At 56.5% G+C, this 25,197-nt stretch overlaps 1 protein-coding gene and 1 non-coding gene across 3 annotated transcripts; both read left to right on the top strand.

Annotated features, from left to right (window-relative positions):
• Window positions 1-1,962: 1,962 nt before the first annotated feature.
• TRPV2 (transient receptor potential cation channel subfamily V member 2) lies at window positions 1,963-23,910 on the top strand. 2 transcript variants are annotated; one of them, XM_062216452.1, is made up of 15 exons: window positions 1,963-2,209; window positions 3,697-4,005; window positions 5,981-6,114; window positions 9,312-9,602; window positions 10,012-10,310; window positions 13,489-13,662; window positions 14,027-14,182; window positions 14,700-14,798; window positions 15,478-15,548; window positions 15,994-16,159; window positions 18,939-19,005; window positions 19,118-19,446; window positions 21,245-21,372; window positions 22,108-22,190; window positions 23,336-23,910. In XM_062216452.1, exons 2-15 carry the CDS (start codon window positions 3,809-3,811, stop codon window positions 23,428-23,430), a joined length of 2,289 nt encoding a protein of 762 aa, XP_062072436.1. In that variant the 5' UTR covers window positions 1,963-2,209; window positions 3,697-3,808; the 3' UTR covers window positions 23,431-23,910. The 2 variants fall into 2 exon arrangements, with proteins under 2 accessions (XP_062072436.1, XP_062072437.1); XM_062216453.1 differs by having other exon boundaries at window positions 1,964-2,209; window positions 14,703-14,798.
• A 1,135-nt stretch (window positions 23,911-25,045) lies between these two features.
• On the top strand, window positions 25,046-25,116 carry LOC133747386 (small nucleolar RNA SNORD49). Its single transcript, XR_009864340.1, has one exon. It is a non-coding gene; the product is annotated as a small nucleolar RNA SNORD49 (small nucleolar RNA).
• The last annotated feature ends 81 nt before the right edge of the window (window positions 25,117-25,197 follow it).

Below are 25,197 nucleotides of genomic sequence, written 5' to 3'. Positions count from 1 at the left end.
AGATTTTGCTAACTTGGAGGGCATGGTGGGTAAAGGTATGGTTCTGGATTCCAATCCTTGCTTTCTCCCCAGCCCTGTGACCTTGGATGAGGTCCTAACTTTGCCCACCTTCACTTTCCTGTTCTGTGAAATAGAGATGCCCTCAGACTTACCTGTAAAGCCTTGGTTCACTGTCTGAATTGTGACTTCTCAAGAAGTATTTGCTTTTGTTAAAGATGGTGCCGGTGCAGCGGCTCAATAAGCTAATCCTCCGCCTTTGGCGCTAGCACACCAGGTTCTAATCCCGGTCTGGGCGCTGGTTCTGTCGGTTGCTCCTCTTCCAGTCCAGCTCTCTGCTGTGGCCCGGGAGTGCAGTGGAGGGCTTGGGCCCTGCACCCGCATGGGAAACCAGGAGAAGCACCTGGCTCCTGGCTTTGGATCAGTGCAGTGCGCCGGCCACAGTGGCCATTGGAATGTGAACAAACGGACAAGGAAGACCTTTCTGTCTCTCTCTCTCTCACTGTCCACTCTGCCTGTCAAAAAAAAAAAAAAAAAGATGAACCAGACTTAATCGTGGTATCGTGGGGACCCCCAGCCTATTCCAGTGTCTAGGAAAGTCTACCCAGAGGAAATGTTTAAACTGAGAGGCAACAGATGAGTAGGAGTTGGCTAGATCTCTCTCTCTCTTTCTGTGTGTGTGTGCAGTGTTCCTGGCAGGTGCAGCAGCTTTTACAACAAAAGAGGCATGCATACTGGGGCGTCTGAAATGTGTTTAGCGTGTCTAGAGCAGGACTGGCCAATAGTATTCTGTATGTTGATGGGAAAGTTCTGTATCTGTGCTGTCCTTTGAGCGTTTAAACGGGGCTTGAGGGGCAGTAGAATTGCACATTTAATTTTGTGTTTTGTTGTGATTGATTTAAACTGTAATAATAGCCACCATGGCTGCTGAGCTGTGCAAGACAGTTGCAATGAAAGATGCAGGTGGGGCCATGCAGACAGACATCTGGGCTGCACCTTAGGTCATGTGAAAGAATTTGCATTTGATTCCCACTGCTGTGGAAGGCCACGGCTGGGTGGAAGTGGGTTTAAGCTGAGGAGTGAGGAGATCTGGTTTTCCTATTTAGCAGCTTGCTTCAGTTACTGTAAGGAGAACGCATTGTGAGGCTGAGGGCGAGAGAAGGGTGAAGCTGGAACACTGGTTTGGAGGGGCCTGCAGTGGCTCGGGGAGAGTAGACAGTGGCTAGGACCAGGCAGAAAGACAAATTCTGTATCTGGAGCCGGGACAGGGGCTCGGGGGTGGGTGAGGGACAGGGAGGCAGCCTAGGGCTCCTTGGTTTCTGTGTCCCCAAGCTCCAAAGTTGAGCCCAGACCAGCGTGAGGCAGGGATTCTCAGCTATGCTGGTACACACTGGCCTCTCTGTCGCCACCTGCTGGCTGGTGCTGGAATTGCCTTTAACAAGGGCAACTCGGAAGCCATCAGGGTGCCCAGGGTCAGGAGACTGGGGGAAAGGTCTGGGTGGGGGTTTGGGTGGTATGGAGGGGGATGTTTCCCAGGGATGTCTGATGGGCATAACCTCTCCTGTCCCTGAGGGTCTCTGGCATCAGCTCTCTCTCGCTCGCTCTCTCGCTCACCTCGCTCTCGCTCTCTCTCTTCCCATGGGTCAGCCAGGACTCAGTTACAGCCTCAAGGCTGCTGAAAGATATATGGTGGGGAGGGGAGAGAATCCCCCACCCCATGCCAGCTACCACTAGAGACAAGGTCCCAGCATCTAGGGGCTGCCTCTGATGGGCCCCCCCCCCATCCCCACCCGGGCTTCAGGTTTAGGGCAGGGAGGGGGGAATGGAGTGGGAGGATTGCGGGGGCAGGGCGTGTCTCCCGCGGAGCAGGGTGTGGCCAGTGTCCAGATGGTCAGTCTCTGGTGGCCAGCCTGCCCTGACCCCCACTCCCCACCGCGCTGCCGGCCGGGTGGGCTGCGGGTGGGGAACACCGAGGCGCCACAATCCGCTAGCTCCGAGCAGGGCGGGGAGGTGCTTGCGGCTCCTCCACTGTCAGCGCCCGCCGCCCCTCCCAGCCTCACTTCCTCCCGCAGTCCTCGTTGCCGGAGAGGCTCCCGGAGCCCCGTGATCCGCGCAGGGCCCGGCCGGCTGCCTCGCCCTGGACTCAGCCTGGATGTAAATCGGTGGGCAATTCCCGGGACGTCCTAAGGGGCTTGGGCCCCAAGCCTGACTGGTGAGTGACGGGGCGGGCAAGCCCCCGCGGGCCCTTGTCTCTCCAGCCTGAAGCCTGGATATGCACGGGGGTCTGTCTCTCTCTCTCTACCTGGACCTCGGACCCCTTTCCCTGCTTCCAGAGTGTGTGAGTGGGGGTGGGGCTCTGGGAGGTGGGGTAGGAGGCTGGACAGACAGCTGTTGCTGCGGTGGACTGCGTGGTGGCCAGGAAGGCAGCTCTGGCCAGGGTTTGGGTGGAAACATAAACCAGGCTAGCAGCGTGCCTGCACCCCAGGGTGGGCAGAGTGGTGGTGGGTCACCACCACAAGTGGTGGCACCTGAGCAGGTCCAGCCTCCTCTGCTTCTGCGGAAAAATTCACCACCCTGAGGTAGCCTGAGGGTGGGCCGAGCCCCCAAGGGGCAGCCCAAACCCTTCCACCTCCCAGCTGGGCCTGCCATTGGCTGCTCCCTGACCCCTGACCTCTCCCCTTTGTCTCCTAAGGCATCTCTAACTCCTCCTAATTCCTTCATTCTGCTCCTGCCCGCCCTGGCCTGCCCCTTGCTGTGTGATAAAGGCTGTGGTTTCAGTTTGCCTGTGAGAGTGAAACCTTGCTGTCTATTGAACTCCCTAATCCCGGCTTAGGGTCTGACGCAGGTGCAGAGGGAGTGACTCAGCCAGCGAGGGGTCTCTGAGCCTCCTCCCCAGAGACTGGGGGGGGGGGGGGGGCGGCACCAAGGGATGGCATCCAATGCCCACAGACCTGAGGCAGACAGGAAGTGTCAGTGGGCCCTGAAAGACTTTGAGACAGCGGCAGAGCTGGCTCTGCCCCCAGTGCGGGTGGGCTTGGGAAAGTCACTTCCCCTTTCTGAGCCTCAGTTGCCCTGGTGACAAAATGGGGGTTTTGATGCCCTGGTGGTTTCCCAATGGTTTCCTTGTGGTCTCTCCTTCTACTACGGTGAAGGGGTGATGGCCTGCTGTAAGGAAAAGCACACAGAACAGAGAGGCAGGATACGAACTCACAGCCCGACCGGATTTATTCAGAGAAAATAAACTCGCAGAGGTTGACCAGCTGCCAGCGTGCACATGGACTGAACACAAGGCAGAGGGCCCAGACCCTAGCTGGCTGGGCCTTTTTAGCTCCTAGCTGGGCTAGGGGTGGGAGTGGGGGCGGGGCAGTAGGTGGAGGTGAGCATCTCTATATAGGTTTTTCAAGTATTTTTGCAGGCTTTCAAACCTGGGGAAGAATACAGGGGTGGGATGGGAACAGTACAGGATGTGAGACTGAACAGGTCTCTTGCAAGAAGGCAGGGTAACAAGAACTTCAAATGCCGGAGGCTTGTGTCCTGCCCCATCTCACTTCCTATCTGTTGTGAATACTGACTGCAGGGCAAGATGTTGTGTGGAGAAAGGTCGCAGAGCCGGGTCCGTCCCTCTCTCCCAGCTCACTTCCGCTCCTGCACAGTGGGTGGGTCTTCTCACACTCAGCTTCTGAACATCTCTTTCTGCAGGCCCCAGCCGCCAGGCCCACCCGGACCTGGGAGCTGGGAGGAAGGAGGGACCCCTCTCGGCTCCATCTGTACAAGAGGTTCCAGCTGCCCAGAGCGACCTCCTTGCCTTGGGATGACCTCACCCTCCAGCCCTCCAGCTTTCCGGCTGGAGACGTCAGATGGAGGCCAAGATGGTACTGAAGTGGACAAGGTGCAGCTGGGCTATGGGGCGGGGCCGCCTCCCATGGAGTCACCGTTCCAGGGCGAGGACCACAACTTCCCTCCTCAGATCAAAGTGAACCTCAACTACAGAAAGGGTGCAGGTGCCAGGTGAGGCAGCAGCAGATGGGGGTGGGAGAAGAGGGGACCCCGATCAGCTCCAGCAGAGCACCCCAATGCTGATGCAGTGGCCAGCCCGGCACCAGCGTGCCTTCCCCACAGTCTGTGGTGTCCTGGGTCAGCTCTCATGGGCCCCATTCTTGGCTTTCTGCCCTCTGAGACCATGTTCTTCATGGCAGGGACACGATTCTTCCAGCTAAGTACCCGACTGACTCTCAGTTCCCCCTTATGGGTGCCCTGACCCTCATTCCTGTCGTGTTCCCTGTGGGGGATGGTAGCAAGATCCATGCTGCAACCAACCAGGGAGATTCCAGGACATCTGGAAATGTCCCAGTGCTCCTTGCTTCTGCCCCAAGGCTGAAGCGGCCACCCCAGGGGATGTGGACTCAGTAGAGTGGGCCCAATGGGCTTGTGCCTGGAGTCCCCTGCCCTTTATTTCTCTGTCATCTTGCTGCCAGTTCAGACTGTGTGTGAGTCCACTATGCCTGATGGGAATCCTGCTGGGGAGATGCAAAGCTGCCCCTGGCCTCCTACCCTGACCTTGCCCTGCTATGGGGCCTGTACTACATGGCTGGATACCCCAGGAGGGCCCCTCTTCCCCCTTTCTCCTTCCTCATGTTTGAGATGCAGCCACCAACCTTGGCGTCCCAGGCTGGAGCCCCCTGTGCTGTTTTTGCTGGAGGATGGTGGTGGTGTGGTTTAGCCCCAGTGCAGGACAGAGTTCCCAAGGGGCTCTGGGAACAGTGGAGCCTGCCCATCAGAGGTAGAACAGTTCTCTCCGTGCCCTCTGGAGCCTCAATCTGTGCCCTCCTTGGGCCTCCCTACCCCAGAAGTATGTGCCCACCCTGGTAACCGGAAGTGCTTTGTCCAGCTGACCACTTCCCCCAGACGATTGCCCATAAGGCTCCCAAGCCAGCAGCTGAGCCCTCACGGTCGTGCTGTGGCCGTGTGGTCTGCTGGATGGAGGACGGTATGTTTGGCCAGGGCAGGGCAGCCCTGGTGTTGAGGAAGCAGGGACCGGCTCTCATCCTGCTCATAGCCAAGCAGCTTAAAAACGCAACTGACTCAACAGTCACCCCATGCCGCGGAGGATCCCAGGCCTCATTTAGTGGGGACCTGGTGATCCCCAAAAGCATCAAATATGCCCCCCCTTTTGTTCCTTCATGCCTGCTACTCACAATGCCAGGGGCCCCAGGGGTGAGCTGTCTCCTATGTATGGTGCCACAGCCCCTCCCCTTCCACTTCCCTATCATCAGATGCTGCTAGACTCTGATGAGCCACGAGGCCCCTCCTTTGGGATAAGTTTCCCAGAAGCCTGGCTTCTCCGTGACTCTCCATCAGCGTCTGATACATTTTGGCACTGGGCCCATGGGATCCTCTAAGGCTGGCCCTGAGAAACCTCTTGTGGCTCAGCCTGGACTCTCTCTGGGGGGTTGGAGTCAGGATGGCGAGGTAGCCCTGGAGAGCCCAGGAGAGACTTTGTGGCAAGTTGCTTTGCCTGTTAGTGTAATGGAGTAGAGTGCCTCCTAGTGCAGAGGGCTGAAGTGAGGATGGAAGATGTGGAGTGCTCCGTAAAGAGTCAGCACAGGCTTTCTGAGAGGAGGAGAGAGCTCTTCGCCATTTCTTCTTCAAAGCCAGTGATGCATACAGCTCTGTGCAGACCCAGACTCAAGTTCAAGAGCGGTCCAAGTTGCCTTTGCTGAAACTGACCGCCTGGCATAACGAGTCTGTTGCAGAGAGGCTGTTTCTTGGCAGGTGCTAAGCATCCGTGAGGACTGGGGTGATGGGGAGTTCAGAAACGTCCTCTGTCTTCCTCCTGGGGCTCTGAGCACTTTGGGTTCCCCTTGGTCTGCCTTGGGAAGGCTGAGGCCCCCAGAAGGGCTCCTACGAGGCACCCTGAAATGGGGGACTTTGTAGGCAGCCTGGAATCTTCCCCACCATAAGTCACAAAATCCATCCTCCACAGCCAGCCAGACCCGAATCGCTTTGACCGTGACCGGCTCTTCAACGTGGTTGCCCGGGGCGACCCCGAGGATCTGGCCGGGCTACTAGAGTATCTACGACGGACCAGCAAGTACCTCACCGACTCAGAGTACACAGGTACCCCGGCCACGTGGCACCCTTTGGGCTCGAGTCCCGCGGGCTGATGGCTGGGCTGACAGCTGGGCTGACTGGGTGGGCCTAGGCCATGGTCAGGGGTTGAGGGGCGAGTGTTCTTAGTAGCCCTTCTGCTGGAATGGTTTCTGGGGGTGCTGTGGGTGGAGCTGATGGAGGTCAGCCCCTCTGACTGCCAAGGCTGTGCCTCCCATTTTCTGATCCCACCGGGTGCCCAGTCTAGCTCTGCCCTCCTTGCCCATTTTGGTGGTGGAATGGATACTCAAAAGATTCTTCTTATTATTATTCTTTTTTAAAAATATATATTTATTGAGGGCTGGCGCTGTGGGGTAGTGGGTAAAGCCACTGCCTGCAGTGCCAGCATTCCATATGGGTGCTGGTTCAAGTCTCAGCTGCTCCACTTTTTTTTTTTTTTTTTGACAGGCAGAGTGGACAGTGAGCAAGAGACAGAGAGAAAGGTCTTCCTTTGCTGCTGGTTCACCCTCCAATGGCCGCCGCGGCTGGCGCACTGCGACCGGCGCACCGCGCTGATCCAATGGCAGGAGCCAGGTGCTTCTCCTGGTCTCCCATGGGGTGCAGGGCCCAAGCACTTGGGCCATCCTCCACTGCACTCCCTGGCCACAGCAGAGAGCTGGCCTGGAAGAGGGGCAACCGGGACAGGATCGGTGCCCCAACCGGGACTAGAACCCGGTGTGCCGGCGCTGCAAGGCAGAGGATTAGCCTAGTGAGCCGCGGCGCCGGCTGCTCCACTTCTGATCTAGCTCTCTGCTAGGGCTGGAAATGAGTGGAAGATGGCCCAAGTCTTTGGGCTCCTGCACCCACATGGAAGACCCGGAAGAAGCTCCTGGCTCATGACTTTGGATCAACTCAGCTCCGGCCATTTGAGGAGAACCAGCGGATAGATCTCTCTCTCTTTCTCTCTGCCTCTGCCTCTCTGTAACTCTGCCTGACAAATAAATGAATCTTTAAAAATTTATTTATTTATCTGAAAAGCAGAAAGAGAGAGAGAGAGAGATCTTCCATGCACTGATTCACTTCCCAAATGGCCGTAATGGCCAGGGCTGGGCCAGACCAAAGCCATGAGACAAGAGCTTCACCCAGATCTCCCACATGGGTGCAGAGGCCCAAGAACTTGGGCCATCTTCTGCTGCTTTCCCAGGTACATTGGCAGGGAGCTGGATTGGAAGTGGGTCAGCTGGAACTCGAACTGGCACCTATATGGGATGCCGGCACTGCAGACAGAGACTTAAACTTCTGTGCCACAGTGCCGGCCCCCTTCTTCCTTTTAATAACAGTGTTGTTGGAATGTACTATATAACACATAGAACACTTCTCCCGGGAAGACCACTCCTTGCCCTGAATCTCAAAGCCTTTGTTTTAGGGCTAAGAAAATAACATGTGTGCACTCTGGACAATTCAAACAGTAAAGAAATGAATCAAGATGAGTATACTGGCCACCCTGGACCCCTGTTAATGGTTTGGAATGCATCTTCTTGAACTTTCTTGATAAATTAGGTTTATAGGAGTACTTAAAAAAGTTTGTGGAAGGAGTGGGTCTCTACCTAGCGGTTAAGAGGCCCACTTCCCACATCAGCCTGCCTCTGGCTCCTGACTCGAACTGGCACCCTGCTAATGCACACCTGGGAGGCAGTGATAATGGCTTAAGTAATTGCGTTCCTGCCACCCATGCGGGAGGCCTGGGCTGAGTTCTTGGCTCCTGACCTTAGCCTGGCCCAGTCCTGGCCACTGCTGGCATTTAAGGGAGTGACCCAGGAGATGGGAGTTGTCTCTGTCTCTTTGCCTCTCAAGATAATTAAGAATTAATAATTTAATAATTTTAAAAAATTTCATGGAAAATGCATGTTATCATTTAATTCCACTTCCATGAACTTCTGAAGTATTTGCATTTACATGAATGGGGCCTTGCCACATATACTAAGTTATAGGGCACTTCTCCTTCCCACATCTTGTAGCACTTTCCAGGTCAGTATACATCCAACTCGTTTAGTTTGTAAAAAAATTTATTTATTTAATTGAAAGGCAGAGAAAGATAGAGAGATCAGGATCCTCCATCTGCTAGCTCACTTCCCCAAATGGATACAATGGCTGGGGCTGGGCCAGGCTGAAGCCAGGAGCCAGTTGCTCCACTCAGGTTTCTCACATAGGTGGCAGGGACCCAAGCACTTAGGCCATCTTCGGCTGATTTCCCAGGTGCATTAGCAGGGAGCTGGATTGGAAGCGAAGCAGCCAGGACTCAGACTGGCGCTCTGATATGAGATGCTGGTGTTGCAGGCAGTGAGTGGCTTAACCCGCTGTAACGCTGGCCCCAACTCATTTTAACAACTGCAAACTAGTTTTCCACTGTGTAGATTTATTATAATTCGGTTAACCAGTTCCCTGTCCATTTAGATTGTTTGTGTTTTCTGGCCTCAACTTTGCTGTGTGTCAGGCCCTCTGTATACTAACCACTATGTTTATATTCCTCCACTTGATTCTAACAATGATAACCCTGAAATAGTCCCATCTTACAGCAAGGAAAACTGAGGTTAGCAGAAGCCAAGCAACGTGCCGGAAGAGAGAAAGTCACGAAGTGGGGGATCCACTAACAGATACTGCTCTTGTGTCGACATTGTTACTTGAAGGGCAGAAACCGTAGTCATGCCTGCTGATAGTTAATCTTAATTTTTACTTGTTTATTTGAGAGGCAAAGAGAGAGAGACAGAGACAGAGACACGGAGATCGTTCCTGTCTGCTGGCTTACTCCTGAAATGCTCACAATGGCCAGAAATAGGCCAGGGCCAGAGCCAAGAGCCAGGAACTCAATCCAGGTCTCCCATGTGGGTGGCAGGGACCTGACTACTTGAGCCATCTCCATGCCTCCCCGAATCTGCATTAGCAGGAAGCTGGAATCAGGAGCTAGAGCTGGGACTTGAACCCAGCTACTCCCATATGGGACTTGGGTATCTTAACTGGCTCTTAACCAGCTTAATGCCTGCCCCTGCTCATTGCCTGGAGCCTAATTCCCTGCAGCGTGGCTGTGTTCCTACCAGCATGTGCCGCAGTCTTTTTTTATCCTCCCAAGGGGTACTTTGGAGGCTGGGCTTGCTGTACGAGCTGGCAGGCAGCCCAGCCGCTCCGGGCCTGTCCACAGCAGTGCCCTCTCCTCTCCCTGTTTCCCACAGAGGGCTCCACGGGGAAGACGTGCCTGATGAAGGCAGTGCTGAATCTTCGGGATGGGGTGAACGCCTGCATCCAGCCGCTGCTGGAGATTGACAGGGACTCTGGCAATCCCCGGCCCCTGGTGAACGCCCAGTGCACGGATGAGTACTACCGAGGCCACAGCGCCCTGCACATTGCCATCGAGAAGAGGAGCCTGCAGTGCGTGAAGCTCCTGGTGGAGAACGGAGCCAATGTGCACGCCAAGGCCTGTGGGCACTTCTTCCAGAAGAACCAAGACACCTGCTTCTATTTTGGTGAGTGAGCCTTTCTCGGCTAACTTGAGGCACAGAAGGGCAAGGCCTTGTTCAAAGTCACGTGGTTAGTGTGTGGCAAAGCTGGCACTTAAACCCAGGTCTGTATACTCCCGATGCCCCGCTTTTAACCACCAGCTGCCTGCAAAAGCCATTTGTCTTTAAGAGATGTTTTATCTTCGTCCGGCCCAGAAGGTTCGGCATGTTTCCAGGCTGAGACCCTGGAGGGCAGTGGGCTGTTAGAACTGGACCAGGCAGTGCACCCAGGCTCTGGCAGAGATGAGAGAGTGAGGCGGGCGAGATAGGGCCCTTGATCGGTTGGCTGCTGTTCTACACCCAGTCTGAGGAGCTGGGAGAGCTGGCGGGGGGCAGCCGGGAGGCCCAAGCCCAAGCTGCCCTCCTCGGCCTGCAGGCGAGCTGCCCCTTTCTCTGGCCGCATGCACCAAGCAGTGGGACGTGGTGAGCTACCTCCTGGAAAACCCGCACCAGCCCGCCAGCCTGCAGGCCCAGGACTCCCTGGGCAACACGGTACTGCACGCCCTGGTGATGATCGCCGACGACTCGGCCGAGAACAGCGCCCTGGTGGTCCGCATGTACGACGGGCTGCTGCAGGTGGGGGCCCGCCTCTGCCCTACCGTGCAGCTGGAAGCCATCCCCAACCTCGAGGGCCTCACACCCCTGAAGCTGGCCGCCAAGGAGGGCAAAATCGAGGTGAGCGGAGCACCCCACCCCTTCCCCACCCCTCCAGGCGGGAGCAGGACTCACCCCAACATTTCTACAGAAAGCACCTGGATGGGTGGTCAAGAGTAGAAGTCTCTCCACTTACTCATACACATGCCCTTATTAGTAGGACAATTTTCCGTGTGCACTTCTAGTACGTGGGCACTTCAGAAAGTTCATGAAAGGGGCCTACCTTGTGGCACAGAGAGTTAAGCCGCTGGTTATGGCATCAGCATCCCATCGTGGTTTGAGTGCTGGCTGCTGCACTTCTGATCCAGCTCCCTACTAATGTGCCTGGGAAGATAGCAGTGGATGGCCCAAGAATTTGGGCCCCTGCACCCACAAAGGAGACCACATGGAGTTCCTGGTGCCGACTTTGGCCTGATCCAGACCTGGCTGTTGTGGCCATCTGGGAAGTGATCCTGTGTATGGAAGATCTCTGTCTCTCTCTCTCTCTCTCTGTAGATCTACCCTTCTTTTCTCTCCCTCTGCCTTTCTCTCTCTCTCTCTGTCTCTCTTAAAGATTTATTTATTTAGGCCGGCGCCGCGGCTCACTAGGCTAATCCTCTGCCTTGCGGCGCCGGCACACAGGGTTCTAGTCCCGGTCGGGGCACCGGATTCTGTCCTGGTTGCCCCTCTTCCAGGCCAGCTCTCTGCTGTGGCCAGGGAGTGCAGTGGAGGATGGCCCAAGTGCTTGGGTCCTGCACCCCATGGGAAACCCAGATAAGCCCCTGGCTCCTGCCATCGGATCAGCGTGGTGTGCCAGCTGCAGCGCGCCTACCGCGGCGGCCATTGGAGGGTGAACCAACGGCAAAAGGAAGACCTTTCTCTCTGTCTCTCTCTCTCTCACTGTCCACTCTGCCTGTCAAAAAAAAAAAAAAAAAGATTTATTTATTTATTTGAAAGGCAGATTTACAGAGAGAGAAAGAGAGAGAGAGAGAGGGCTTCCATCTGCTGGTTTGCTCCCCAGATGGCTGCATTGGCCAGAGCCAGGAGCCAGGAGCTTCTTTCGGGTCTCCCACACGAGTACAGGGTCCCAAGGACTTGGGCCATCTTCTATTGCTTTCCCAGGCCATAGCAGAGAGCTGGATTGGAAGTGGAACATTTCAGACTCAAACTGGGACCCATATGTGATGCCGGTAGTGCAGGCGGTGGCTTTACCTGCTATGCCACAGTGCCAGCACCAGGTCTACCTTTCAAATAAATAAATCTCTAAGAAAAATAAAGTTCATGAGAAATGTATATAGTGAAAAAATGTATATAGTGCAGATTTTAAAGTTACTTTTGCACCAATATAAACTTATTTTTTAAACAATTTTACTTATTTATTTTTACTTTGTTTAAAGGCAGAGAGATGGAGATACAGAGAGACAGATGGAGAGAGATCTCTCATCTGCTGGCTTATTCCTCACATACCAGTGACACCCTAGGGCTGGGGGAGGTTGAAGTTAGGAGTTCAGAACTCAGTCTAGATCTCCCATGGGAGCTGTAGGGACCCAAGTACCTGATAATGATCTGCTGCTCTTCAGGGTGTGCATTAGGAAGAAGCTGCATCAGAAGCAGAGTAGCCAGGACTCTGACAGGGATGTGTCAAGCTGCATCTTCTTCTTCTTCTTTTTTTTTAAAGATTTATTTATTTACTTGAAAGTCAGAGTTACATAGAGAGAGAGAGAGAGAGAGAGAGAAAGAGAGAAAGAGGGGTCCTCTATCCGCTGGTTCACTTCCCAGATGGCCGCAACAGCTGAAGCTGTGCTGATCTGAAGCCAGGAGCTTCTTCCAGGTCTCCCAGGAGAGTGCAGGGGCCCAAGGACTTGGGCCATCTTCTACTGCCTTCCCAGGCCATAGCAAAGCTGGATTGGAAGTGGAGTAGCCAGGATACAAACCAGCATCCATATGGAATGCTGGAACTGCAGGTGGCGGCTTTACTTGCTATGCCACCGTGCTGGCCCCCCAAGCTGCATCTTAACCACTGTGCCAAATGCTTACTGTGCAAAAACTTATCTGTGCAAAAAAAAAAAAAATCTCTTTTTCAATTCATTTTTATTCACTTGAAAGGCAGAGTGACAAAAACAGAGAGAGAGAAAGAGATCTTTCATCCTCTTAGCAGTTGGGGCTGGGTCAGGCTGAAGCCAAGAGCCAAGAACTCCATCCGGGTCTCCTACATGATTGGCAGGGACTCAAGTACCTGGGCCATCATCCGCTGTTTCCCTGGTGCATTGGAAGGGAGCTGGATCTGAAAGCAGGGGTAGGACTTGATCCCAGGCCCTCCGATATGAGGTGCGGTGGCTTAACCTGCTGTACAACAAAGCCTGCTTCTAAACGTGTCTTTTAATTCCGTTATTTTCGTGAGATTTTTGAAATACTCTCATCTAATGTAATTATTGTATATTCTGTATAATTAGGTATGTGATTGTATATATGCATATCCATGTTACCGTCTCAACTTCAGCGGTTTTATTTTTAATGCCTCCAACTGTGATTCACTTGGAAGTTATTTTGGTGGAAAGAGTTAGCACGATCCAGCTCTTTGTTTCCAAATGACTTTTCCCAGTTGCCTGAGCCTGGTTGTGAGGTCTGGCTTCATCTGTGCAGTTACACAGGGCCAGTGCTTAGAGTACGAGCATTTTGCAAGGTGAAGATAAAAATAAACAAAGATGGATGTTTTAATAGTGGCACCCTGAGTTTCCTGGAGCACCCTCTGGGGCACGTGAGCCCCACTTTGTCATCTAGAGCTGTGTGGCCATGGAAGCTGCCCAATCTGTACCCGCCCCGCCCCTGCCCAATTCCTTGTTTGTGAACCCACTTGGGTTAAGGGTCCCTTTTCAGCCTGTTGAAAGTGCTGGACTGACCATAGAAATATGCACACTATATTGCTGTTAGTTGATCTCAAGGAACCTGGGTGACTCTGGGTTGGGGGGTCCCTATGCCCCCGAGGAGTCCAGGAAAGAGGGCCACAGGGCTGGGGCCGGGCAGTGGGAACCAGGCTGGTTGGCCAGCTGGGGCAAATGTGGGTAGTTAGTGGTGCGTGAAGTCTGCCTTGTGCTAAGCACGCGGGAATGTGCGCATGGGCTTGTGCACATGACTGCCGCAGCTCGGGGGCAGCTCTGCAAGGAGGCTGGGTGTTTCCCAGCCCTGGCACTGCCGGCAAGCTCACGTGGCCGCCTTGCAGATTTTCAGGCACATCTTGCAGCGGGAGTTCTCGGCACCGTGCCAGTCCCTTTCTCGAAAGTTCACCGAGTGGTGCTACGGGCCCGTCCGGGTGTCGCTGTACGACTTGTCCTCTGTGGACAGCTGGGAGGAGAACTCCGTGTTGGAGATCATCGCCTTTCATTCCAGGAGCCCGGTGAGCCTGCAGGGGTGTGCCTGTGCCCAGAGGGCCCTGCCGGGCTCCCAAGAAGGTCCACCACCAGGATTGGGCAGGATTGCCTCCTGGACCACACCTGCCCTGCGGTGTGGCTGTAACGTCCCGGCAGGCATGACCTCCAACCCTTCCCTACTCCATGCCCTCCCAACTCGGGGATCATGCCACAGGCGCCCTGTGACAGCCACAGGGGCCTCTCTGGGTCGTCCATGGCCTTGGGGTTTTGGGTGGAGGTGGGGGGGAGGGCTCCCCATCCTTTGTCCTCCATCCCACCCCTCCCACCCTGGCCCTCACATCGGGCCCCAGTGTGAAGTGAGCGCCCATGGCTCTCCCCTTCCTGCGCCAGCACCGCCACCGCATGGTAGTTTTGGAACCTCTCAACAAGCTGCTGCAGGCGAAATGGGATCGGCTCATCCCCAGGTTCTTCTTCAACTTCCTGTGTTACCTGGTCTACATGCTCATCTTCACCGCCGTGGCCTACCACCAGCCAGCCCTGGAGAAGGCAAGGACGGGGAAGAGCGTGCCCTGGGGGAGCCCCAGCCCCATCCTGCTAGGGTTCACACGGAGGCCTGGGCTGCTTGGGAGGCCCCAAGCTCCTGTAGACGGTTCACAATACCAAGTTCACCTCACTGAGGGCTCACCGTGAGAATGTACTCGAAGTGACGTGTCCTGACTACCTAATGCTCACAGCAACCCTCTGAGAGGATGAACTATTATCATCCTTAGATTGCACTGAGAGGTTAAGTAACTTCTCCAGGGCCACACAGGCTCTCGGTAGTGGAGATGGAATCTGAACTCGGGCAGGCCCCACGTTCATAACTGCTGCACAACGTGCCCCTCCGAGGATTAGCATCCGGGGGGGGGGGTGTCCCTTCCCTGGCACCCATGTTCCCCAGCTGCTCCGAGTGGCCTCCCCACAGCTCAGGCTCAGAATGGACTTCCCTCGGCCCTAGCTCTCAGTGGGTGAGCCCTTGGCGAGACCCTCCCCACCCCCAGGTCTTATCTCAGTGTGTTTTTAGCAGGGCTTCCCACCCTTGAAAGCCACTGCCGGGAACTCCATGCTGCTTCTGGGCCACATCCTGATCCTGCTCGGGGGGGTCTACCTCCTCCTGGGACAGGTGAGGACCCCCTGCCATCTCCCGACTCTACCCAGCTCCCAGCTGACGAGGTAGGGGATGAGTTAGCCATGGCCCTTCTTCCGTGGGGACCTGACTCACACTCAGCTCCAGGCAGACTGACCAGACTCGGGGAAGTTGAGGACCATGGTTCTGGTCTTGCCTTCTAGGCATTGGTACCCTCCTGCTGTGCTTTCTGGGCACCCTTGGCAGTGCAGCTGGAAGTCCCTGTTCCTGGGTCCCTCCCCCTGGGGAACACAGAAGCCTGGGGTGGGGGTGGGGGTGAGGGTGGGGAGGCGGTGCTCCGAAGACTCCTCCAGCAGGACATCTTTGGGTGGAGGTGCTGCAAGCTTGCACAGGCCAGGCTGAACACCAACACACTGGGACCGTCTGGAGGGGCTGGACCTTGGGCACCAAACCCAGGTTGGCCTGGGGGGGAAGGAGGGGGCAATAGGCTGCATCTTGCAAGGCCAGGAGAGGCAGAGGGAAAGGAGTTGGAACCTGTGGAAAAGTGTCCAGAGCCCTCTCTGCTCTGGGCAGGATTCAGAAGTGCCCCACCTGCAGGCGAAGCTGCTGCCTTGTTGTAACGGAGCTCTGTGGGCAGGGGCCAGGGGCCGGGGCATGGGCCCTGGGGAGCAGGAGCCGGCCTTGTTTCACAGCCTCTGTCCCGTACCCTCTGCAGCTCTGGTATTTCTGGCGCCGCCGCCTGTTCATCTGGATCTCCTTCATGGACAGCTACTTTGAAATCCTCTTGTACGTGGGGCCCCACTGCTCCCTCCCTCCCAACCCCCCCCCCCCCCCCCCCCGCGCCTTCTGCTGTTTCTGAGGCCTGGGGAGGCAGCTGCAGCAGAGGGCGCCAGGCTGACTTTGCAGGATTCAGGGGGTCAGGACCTGGGAGCCTGGGCCGCTGTCCAGCCAGGGGGGCCCTTCCTGCTCCCATCCTAGTAGTCCCCGGAGCCCAGCCTCTGTCCATGTAGTGCCTCATTTGAAGGGGGCCGGGTGGGGGAGGGAGCTGAGCCCCCAGAAATTAAATAATTTGTGTGAGATGGAGGTCAGGTCCCACTGGGTCCAGTCCCAGACAGACGAAGGGCGCCTCAAGTCATCTCACTGCAGTGGGAGAGGCCAGGGTGGGAGTTGGGGGGACACTGTCACATGACCTGGAAGCCAACTCAGACCCTGTCCTCCCCACCCTCAACAGCCTGCTCCAAGCCCTGCTCACGGTGCTGTCCCAAGTGCTGTGCTTCCTGGCCATCGATTGGTACCTGCCCCTGCTGGTGTCCTCGCTGGTGCTGGGCTGGCTGAACCTGCTGTACTACACACGTGGCTTCCAGCACACCGGCATGTACAGCGTCATGATCCAGAAGGTGACAGACAGGACCACCCAGCAGCACTCCTTCTGGCCTGAGCAGGCAGGAGGCGCCCTGCATGGCTAACCTGGGCAGGGGAGGGCACCAGCTAGTCCGTGTGTCCTTCGTGCTCCTGGACTCTCAGTGGAGGTTGGCTTACGCGCAAGCATTTGTGGAGATATCCATAAACATATCTGAATATCTGAGGACCTTTTTTTTTTTTAAAGATTGATTTTTGGGGGAGTTGGTGCTGTGGTATAGTGAGTAAAGCTGCCGCCTACAGTGCTGGGATTCCATACGGGCACTGGTTCAAGTCCTGGCTGCTCCTCTTCTGATCCAGCTCTCTGCTATGGCCTGGGAAAGCAGTACAAGATGATCCAAGTCTCCTTGCACCTGTATGGGAGACCTGGAAGAAGCTCTTGGCTCCTGGCTGTGGATCAGCCCAGCTCCAGCCATTGCGGTCATTTGGGGAGTGAACCAGTGGATGGAAGACCTCTCACTTTCTCTGTCTCTCTTTCTCTCTCTGCCTCCCTATAGCTCTGCCTTTGAAATAAATAAATAAATAAATCTAAAAAAAAAGATTTATTTTATTTATTTGAAAGGCAGAGTTACAGAGACAGAGAGATCTTCCATCTGATAATTCACTCCCCAAATGGCAGCAACAGCCGGAGCTGGGCCAGGCCAAAGCTAGGAGCCAGGAGCTTCATCTGGGTCTCCATGTGGGTGCAGGGGCCCAAGCACTTGGGCCATCCTCCACTGCTTTCCCAGGCCCATTAGCAGGGAGCTGGATTGGAAATAGAGCAGCTGGGACTCGAATCAGTGCTCACATGGGACACCAGCATCCCAGGTGGCGGCTTAACCCACAATGAAACAATGCTGAGGGGACTTCAAAACGTTAATAGGGGGGCTGGCATTGTGGGCAGCGGCAACACTGGCATCCTGTGTCAGAGCACTCATTGGGAGTCCCAGCCGCTCTGCTTTTGATCCAGCTCCCTGCTAATGTGCCAGGGAAGGCAGCAGATGATGGCCCAAGTACTTGGGTCCCTGCCACCCACATGGGAGACACAGATGAAGTTCCAGGCTCTTGGCTTCAGCCTGGTCCAGCCTGGACATTGTGGTCATTTGGGAATTTATTTTGGTACAAGAAATTTTTTTAAATCCATGCGCAGTTTTTTCATAAATACACTTTAAAAAAGATCTATTTTTTTTTGAAAGGCAGAGTGACGGGTGGGGGGGGGGGGCGGAGAGAGAGAGAAAGGTCTTCATCCACTGGTTCACTCCCCAGATGGTCACAATGGTTGGAGCTGTGCTGATCCGAAGCCAGGAGCTAGGGGCTTCTTCCACGTCTCCCATGCAGGTGCAGGGGTTCAAGGACTTGGGCCATCTTCTCTGTTTTCCCAGGCCGTAGCAGAGAGCTGGATCGGAAGTGGAGCAGCCAGAACTAAAACCAGCACCCATATGGGATGCCAGTACTGCAGGCGGTGGCTCCACCCACTATGCCACAGCAGGGGAACCTTCAGTCCTTGCTCTTTTATTATTATTATTTTTTTTGACAGGCAGAGTGGACAGTGAGAGAGAGAGAGACAGAGAGAAAGGTCTTCCTTTTTGCCGTTGGTTCACCCTCCAATGGCCGCCACGGTAGGCGCGCTGCTGCCAGCGCACCGCACTGATCCGATGGCAGGAGCCAGGTGCTTCTCCTGGTCTCCCATGGGGTGCAGGGCCCAACCACTTGGGCCATCCTCCATTGCACTCCCTGGCCACAGCAGAGAGCTGGCCTGGAAGAGGGGCAACCGGGACAGGATCGGTGCCCTGACCGTGACTAGAACCCGGTGTGCCGGCGCCGCAAGGTGGAGGATTAGCCTATTGAGCCGCGGCGCCGGCCTCAGTCCTTGCTCTTGCCAAGAAACCCTGGCCGTGGCTCTGACCCCCTGCCTCAGTGCCAGCCCCAGAAAAAATTTTAAAAAGATTTATTGTAGGCCGGCGCCGCGGTTCAATAGGCTAATCCTCCGTCTAGCGGCGCCGGCACACAGGGTTCTAGTCCCGGTCGGGGCACCGGATTCTGTCCCGGTTGCCCCTCTTCCAGGCCAGCTCTCTGCTGTGGCCAGGGAGTGCAGTGGAGGATGGCCCAAGTGCTTGGGCCCTGCACCCCATGGGAGACCAGGAGAAGCACCTGGCTCCTGGCTTCGGATCAGCGCGGTGCGCTGGCAGCAGCGCGCCTACCGTGGCGGCCATTGGAGGGTGAACCAACGGCAAAGGAAGACCTTTCTCTCTGTCTCTCTCTCTCACTGTCCACTCTGCCTGTCAAAAAAAAAAAAAAAAAGATTTAAGATTTATTTTACTTATTTGAAAGGCAGAATGACAGAGAGATAGGGAGGGAAAGAGGTCTTCTCTCTGCTGGTTCATTCCCCAAATGGCTGCAGTAAGCCAGGAGCCTGAAACTCCACCCAGGTCTCTCATGTGGATGACAGGGGCCCAAGCCCTTGGGCCATCTTCTGCTGCCTTCCCAGGTGTATTAGCAGGGAGCTGGATTGGAAGCAGAGCAGCGAGGACTTGAACCAGTGCTCATGTGGGATGCCGATGGCACAGGCAGCAGCTTAACCTGCTGGGCCACAATGCCAACACATGTGATCTGATATTTTTAAAAAGACCACCCCTCCCCCACTGCTTAGTGTGACTCCACAGGGCTTGTGTGTGCACTCTGTTGTGGGTGGGGGGTAGGTGTACATAGGAGCCATGCTCTGGGGTTGTGCACAGTGGCCCAGTCACCTACTCTGGCTCTTGGGCCCGTGTGTTCCAGGTCATCCTGCGGGACCTGCTCCGCTTCCTTCTGGTCTACTTAGTCTTCCTTTTCGGCTTTGCTGTAGGTAAAAGCTCCCTCCGGCCCCTTCCTCCGCTGTCCCCTGCCTAACCTGTGCCCCTTCAAGCCACCTGCTGGTCACCCCAGCCTAAGGACCTCCCCCTGCCTCCCTCTCACAGCCCTGGTGAGCCTGAGCCGGGAGGCCCAGAACTCTAGGAGCCCCGCAGGCCCCAACGCCACAGAGGTGGCCCAGCCTGGCGTGGGGCAGGAGGATGAGGCACGCCCTTACCGCAGCATCCTGGACGCCTCCTTGGAGCTCTTCAAGTTCACCATAGGCATGGGCGAGCTGGCCTTCCAGGAGCAGCTGCGCTTCCGCGGGATGGTGCTGCTGCTGCTGCTGGCCTACGTGCTGCTCACCTACGTGCTGCTGCTCAACATGCTCATCGCCCTCATGAGCGAGACCGTCAACAGCGTCGCCACCGACAGCTGGAGCATCTGGAAGCTACAGGTGCCACCTGCCGGGCTCCCAGCCCAAGGTTTGGGCTCCGCACCCAATGGGGTGGGGTAGGCCTAGCTCAGCAGGCCACCCCGAGACTCCCTCACCCATTCCTCCCTTTGTGGGGTTACTGGAAGGATCAGTAAGCTCACAGATGCCCGGTGCTCACATCTGTGCCTGGTACACAGCAGGTGCTCAGTGCGTCATCATCAGCTTCATTTTTTATCAGGTGTGCCTGTGTGCCGGGCACTTGCAGGGCTATGCATGCTTCCAGGTGTTACACACACAGCAGAGAACAAGGCAAAGGCTTGGCCCTCATGGAGCTCCCGCTCTGTGCTGTACAAGCATAAAAGGGGGTCGGTTTGGTGGGGAGATGGTGTCCTGGGGCTGGCCCAGCCTGAGGGAGAAGAGTCCCCAGTAGCAGAGGTACTGATGAGAGCCCCTGACACAGCACAGGCAATAGCTACCTCTGTTTTTCTCCCTGGAAATGTATTTTATTTATTTACTTATTTATTTTTAAAGATTTATTTATTTATTTGAAAGTCAGAGTTACACAGAGAAGGAGAGGCAGAGAGAGAGAGAGAGAGAGAGAGAGAGAGAGAGAGTCTTCCATCTGCTGGTTCACGCCCCAGTTGGCCGCAACGGCTGGAGCTGCGCCCATCCGAAGCCAGGAGCCAGGAGCTTCCCCCAGGTCTCCCATGCAGGTGCAGGGCCCCAAGGACTTTGGCCACCTTCTCCTGCTTTTATTTTGTTTATTTGAAAGGCAGAGTGATGGGGGTGCAGGGAGAGACAGAGAGAGATACTTTCCATCTGCTAGATAATTCCCCAAATGGCCACAACTGCCAGGGCTGGGCTAGGCTGAAGCCAGGAGCCTGGAACTCCACCTGGGTCTCTGACATGGGTGCAGGGGCCCAAGGACATGGGCCATCTTCTGCTGCCTTGCCAGGCCATAGCAGAGACGGAAGCGGAGCAGCCGGGACTCAAACTGGTGCTCTGATATGGGATGCTGGCGTGGCAGGCAATAGCTTAACCCATGTTCCATAGCTACTTTTTCTTTTTCTTTTTTTTTTTTTGGTCCCTAGGGGTCTCTGGGGGTCCCAGGGGCCTCAGCGGGGACTCCTGCCCATACCCCATCACCCCTGTCCATCCCTCATCACCACTGCCCATACCCCATCACCCCTGTCCATCGCTCAGAGATCTGTCAATCACTCAGGGAAAAAAAATGTTAATTCCCACACAAGTTTCTGTCAGGAAATCAGCTCCGGGTCCGAAAGACAACTTTTCTGACAGGGACGCCCACAGGTTTCTGTCAGAGAAATGTTGCCAGGATCCAAGATGGCGGCCGCCGACATCAGAAAAAAATGCCAGGCCCCTCATAGCTACTTTTTCTAGAGAAGGGTTGGGTGGATCTTGGGCAGTCACTGGGACAGCCTTGCGTGGGGGAGACTGGGACTTTGATGTTGCTTCACTGCTGACACTGGGCAAGCCTCTTCTCCAAGCCTGGGTCCCTCACCTGTGCAAGGGGGCAGGCACGTGTGTGTGGTGGGGCAGAGGCACCTGCTGGTGTGGGATTCTGGAGCCTGCGACAGGTTAAGAACAAGTCACTATCAGGTGCTTGCTCCCTGCCGACTTCCCCCACCACCTGCTGGGGTACCTTACACTGTCTCCAAATGGGGAAACTGAGGTGTAGGTGCTGAGACATGGGAGCCAGATTCCAAGGCTGCGGAATGCTGTGGTGTCTCTTTCCCGTGCATGTCTTCCTCCGGGCAGGGGCCCAGGCACCTCTCTCTGATGCGTCCTTTGTCCCCAGAAAGCTATCTCTGTCCTGGAGATGGAGAACGGCTACTGGTGGTGCAGGAGGAAGAAGCAGCGGGCAGGCGTGATGCTGACAGTGGGCACCAGGCCGGACGGCAGCCCTGATGAGCGCTGGTGCTTTAGGTGAGCAAGGGGGGGTGGGAGGGGAGGGTGGCTGGACCTTGCCAACCTGGGACTCCCTGGGGCCCACCTGCGGTGCAGTCCTGCCTTACACTCCTGAAAACCAGGGGACCACTGCTGGGAGCTGGGGCTGCTGGGAAGGGCGTGAGTGGCCAGGGACTGCCCTGGGGCAGGTGAGGTCCAGGATGCTGGATCTTCCAGGCCCACAGCTGCCACTGTCCTATTGGCTTAGTCTGAAGGTGCCTCCCTGGTGACCCCTGACCCCTCGTTCTTGCCAAGTAGCCAGAATGACTTGCAGGTTGCCAGCACACCAGCCTTGCCCTGGCTGCTCTGTGTTCTATCCCTACCCCCAACTGTACCCCCAGCCTGATCTAACTCCTTCCATGGAGAACAAGCCCTACCATGCCAGGGAAAGCCTGGGCTTAGGGAGAGGGGACCTGGTGACAAATGCACAGCCTGAAACAGACACTTTGGGGCAGGAGGTGAATCAGAGACGGGGAGTCTAAGGCATGTGGCCTGGCACCAAGACACAGCCGAACGTAGTCACTTCTCTGGGTGCGGCTGTGAGCACAAGGGGTGGGTGCCCAGTGCTGTGTGCGGGCATCTGGCTGGGGGCAGCAGGACGGGCTCTGGGTAAAGCCCTGCTGTTGTGTGCACTGTGTTGCCCGCACGGGAGGCCAAGAGAAGCAGACTACAAGGCAGCTTCCTGGAGCCTCAGAGCCGCCCTGTTGCCCTCAGGGTGGAAGAAATGAACTGGGCTACGTGGGAGCAGACGCTGCCGAGGACCCTGTGTGAGGAGCCATCTGGGGCAGCAGCGCCTGGTGAGTGGCCATGGGGCTGCAGCCCCCAGCAGGCGGCGGGGAGGCGGCTATGGCGTGTGGGGTGTGTGTCTGCTCGGCCACACGGCGTGCAGAGTCTAGGGGTACCAGAGCCTTCACTGTGGCCCGGATGCAGCTCCACCCCAGGCATTGCCCCTGTCACAGGTGGCATCTCCCGGGGTCCTCAGGTCCAGCCTGGCGGATCCCTTCACACAAGCCCCAGCCCCTCGGTGCCCTGGTGCCCACATCCCTTAGGAGAAGCCCCTTCTCAGACCCCTCGTGGCCCTTTCCACCCTGGTGCGTGGGCCCCTCCTGTCCTACCTGTGGTCTTCCCTAAGCCAGACTCCTCCCACCTTGGAGGCCCCTTCTGAGGGTCAGCTCTCTCCACAGCAGCCCCTTTGTCTGGGATCTGAAATAGTCCCCCCACCATCTTCTCTCTGCTCTCTTCCCCTTTTCCTGAAACTGTGGTTTCCTAGCTCCTGGCTCCCTGACCCTGGCCTGCGATGGGTTTCCTTTAAAAAAAAATTATTTATTTGTTTATTCGAAAGTCAGAGTTACACAGAGAGAGAAGGAGAGGCAGAGAGAGAGAGAGAGAGAGAGAGAGACTGAGACTTCCATCTGCTGGTTTACTCCCCAATTAGCTGCAATGGCTGGAACTGCACTGATCCGAAGCCAGGAGCCAGGAGCCAGGAGCCAGGAGCTTCCTCCAGGTCTCCCATGCGGCTGCAGGGGCCCTAGGACCTGGGCCATCTTCCACTGCTTTCCCAGGCCATAGCAGAGGACTGGATTGGAAGTGGAGCAGCCGGGACTCGAACTGGCGCTCTTATATGGGATGCAGGCATGGCAAGGTGGCGGCTTCACCCACTATGCCACAGCGCCAGCCCTGATGGATTTCCTTTCTACCCTCTCTTTTATCCCGAGCATTCCATACCCGCTTCCCATACCCCAGAGCCTGCTGAAGCCTTCAGCTCCACAGGCCCAGTGGGAACAGATGTGGAGCTATGGTGTAATTGGTACAGGCCCCACCCACTTCTTGCAGGTCTCTGCCCCTGCCGTCCACAGAGCACTCCATGCTGTGGTGGCTGGAGCCAGCCTCCTGGGGACACACCCAGGGGCCACAGCCACAGCGCTTCCCATCCCACCCGCAGGCGTGACGAAGAACCCCACTCTGGCCTCGCAGCGCGGGGAGGACAGTGCCTCGGAGGAAGGCCATCTGCCCCTTCAGCTGCTCCAGTCCCGCTGATGGCCCAGGCCAGCCGGAGGTCGGCAGGACCCAGAGGGAATCTCTCCGGCCGCACCTCCTGATCCTGGAGCCCCAGTGAACCTGGGCCGCAAATATAAACTTATTTTTTTTTCACAACTGTGCCTTCTTGGAAACCTCATTTGAACCCGGGGTGCTTGGGACCCTCAGGCTGGTGACGTCTGCATGTCTGTGTCTGGGGCTAGGGTCCTCCCACCTCGCCTGGACACAGAGACCCTCAGCCGCCAGCCCCTGCCTCCTGCCCTCTTCCTAGGGGGCTGGCGCAGGTGCTGAGCGCGCCGTCATGGCCGGGTCTGATCTTGCCGTCTGCTAACTGTGGAAGCCACCTCCACGTTGTCTCCCAGACCTACTGCCTTCCTTGCAGTAGGTCTAGTTGAGGCGCCGGGCCTACTGCTCACTGTCCACCCCTCCAAGCCATTCTCTTGCCTAAGACCCAAGACAAACAAGACCTCCCTCACCACCCCCCCCCCCCCAGCCTTCCAAGGTGCTGCCCCAGCTTTTCCAAACACCTTAGCACATCCCCCAGATTCTTCGCGCGGGCTGAGCCTCTGGACTCGGCCCTTGCCCACCCTCACCCCCTCCACACCTCCGTGGACATTCTACTCTTATTTCTGCGCCCGGCTCAAAAGCTGCTGTCCCGATTGCTTTGGTACAAGGGGGGCCTGAATATCTGTGAAGCTGGAGAGACCTAAGCACGCGCAGACGCTGAAGGGAACGCAGTACAGGGGGTTCCGGCTGCAGGTGCGAGAAGGGGGCATGCGTGGAAGAGTCCCCGAGCGCGCCAGGCTTTGGGAGAGGCTCGGAGAGGGGGAGACCGCAGGAGCCGCTAGTATTTATGGCTGCCTGCTGTATGCCCAGGAACTTCAGCTGCACCGTCTCAGGTGGCCTTCCGGGGTGCCGGAGTCTCCATTTTTCCTTTAGAGCAATCGAAAACGCCCAAAGGCCGAACCTAGCCATTTGCTCAAACCACACCGCTAAAGCCAGGTGGAGGCGGACGGAAGCCCGCGCTTCTGCCCTCGCGCAGGCGCCCTGGGCCTCCCCCGCCCAGAATTCCTCGGGCCGTGGAAGAAACCACAGGCTCCGAAGGAAGAGGGAGTCCCTGAGGGACGGCGGCGGTGCAGTCTATTGTTAAAGGGGCCGAAGTTCCCGAGAGTCTTTGCTGGTCGCACCCTCTCTTTTGTGAAGAATGGAACATTCCGACTCCTTAAAGGGCCGGCGTACTGCTTATACGACCTTTTCGCTCTTCGCGGAGGTGGGCTGTGTTGCTGGCGGTGGCTGGTGCCTGGCGGCGGGGGCGACTCGCTAGCGCCTTCTGATTCCTGAGAAAATGTTTCCGGAAGGCTTGGCTCACGGGGAGATGGCAGCTGTAGTAACAGTGTACCCCCAGCTCCTGATCCTACGTGGGTCCCGCGGTGGGCGCCGCGCCGGGTGTCCGAGGGGTCCCGTGCGCGTCCGGTACAGCCACCGCCCGGGGAGCCTGCGGTCCTAGAAGAAAACACGAGGAGCACGCGAAATCCGAGACAGGTAGGTGCGTTTGGGGCCCTGCCCGCAGTTGGGGGTGCACCGGGGGCGGTAGGCGAGGAAGACTTCGGCCGACTGACCTGATGATACCAGTAATAGGAAGTGCCGTCAGAGGCGATAACTGACGATGCCCGTAGCCGTCTGAGCGCAGTCGCTGAAACCTGGGGTTTAGTTGCATGCGTGGGTAACTGCCTTAGCCCCTGACGCCTGTCTTCCCCGTCTTTAGGT

The sequence above is a fragment of the Lepus europaeus genome, chromosome 18 (assembly GCF_033115175.1).
Source record: "Lepus europaeus isolate LE1 chromosome 18, mLepTim1.pri, whole genome shotgun sequence".
Classification (NCBI taxonomy): domain Eukaryota; kingdom Metazoa; phylum Chordata; class Mammalia; order Lagomorpha; family Leporidae; genus Lepus; species Lepus europaeus.
Note: the sequence above shows the minus strand (reverse complement) of the source record. Positions and strands in the feature narration are given on the sequence as shown.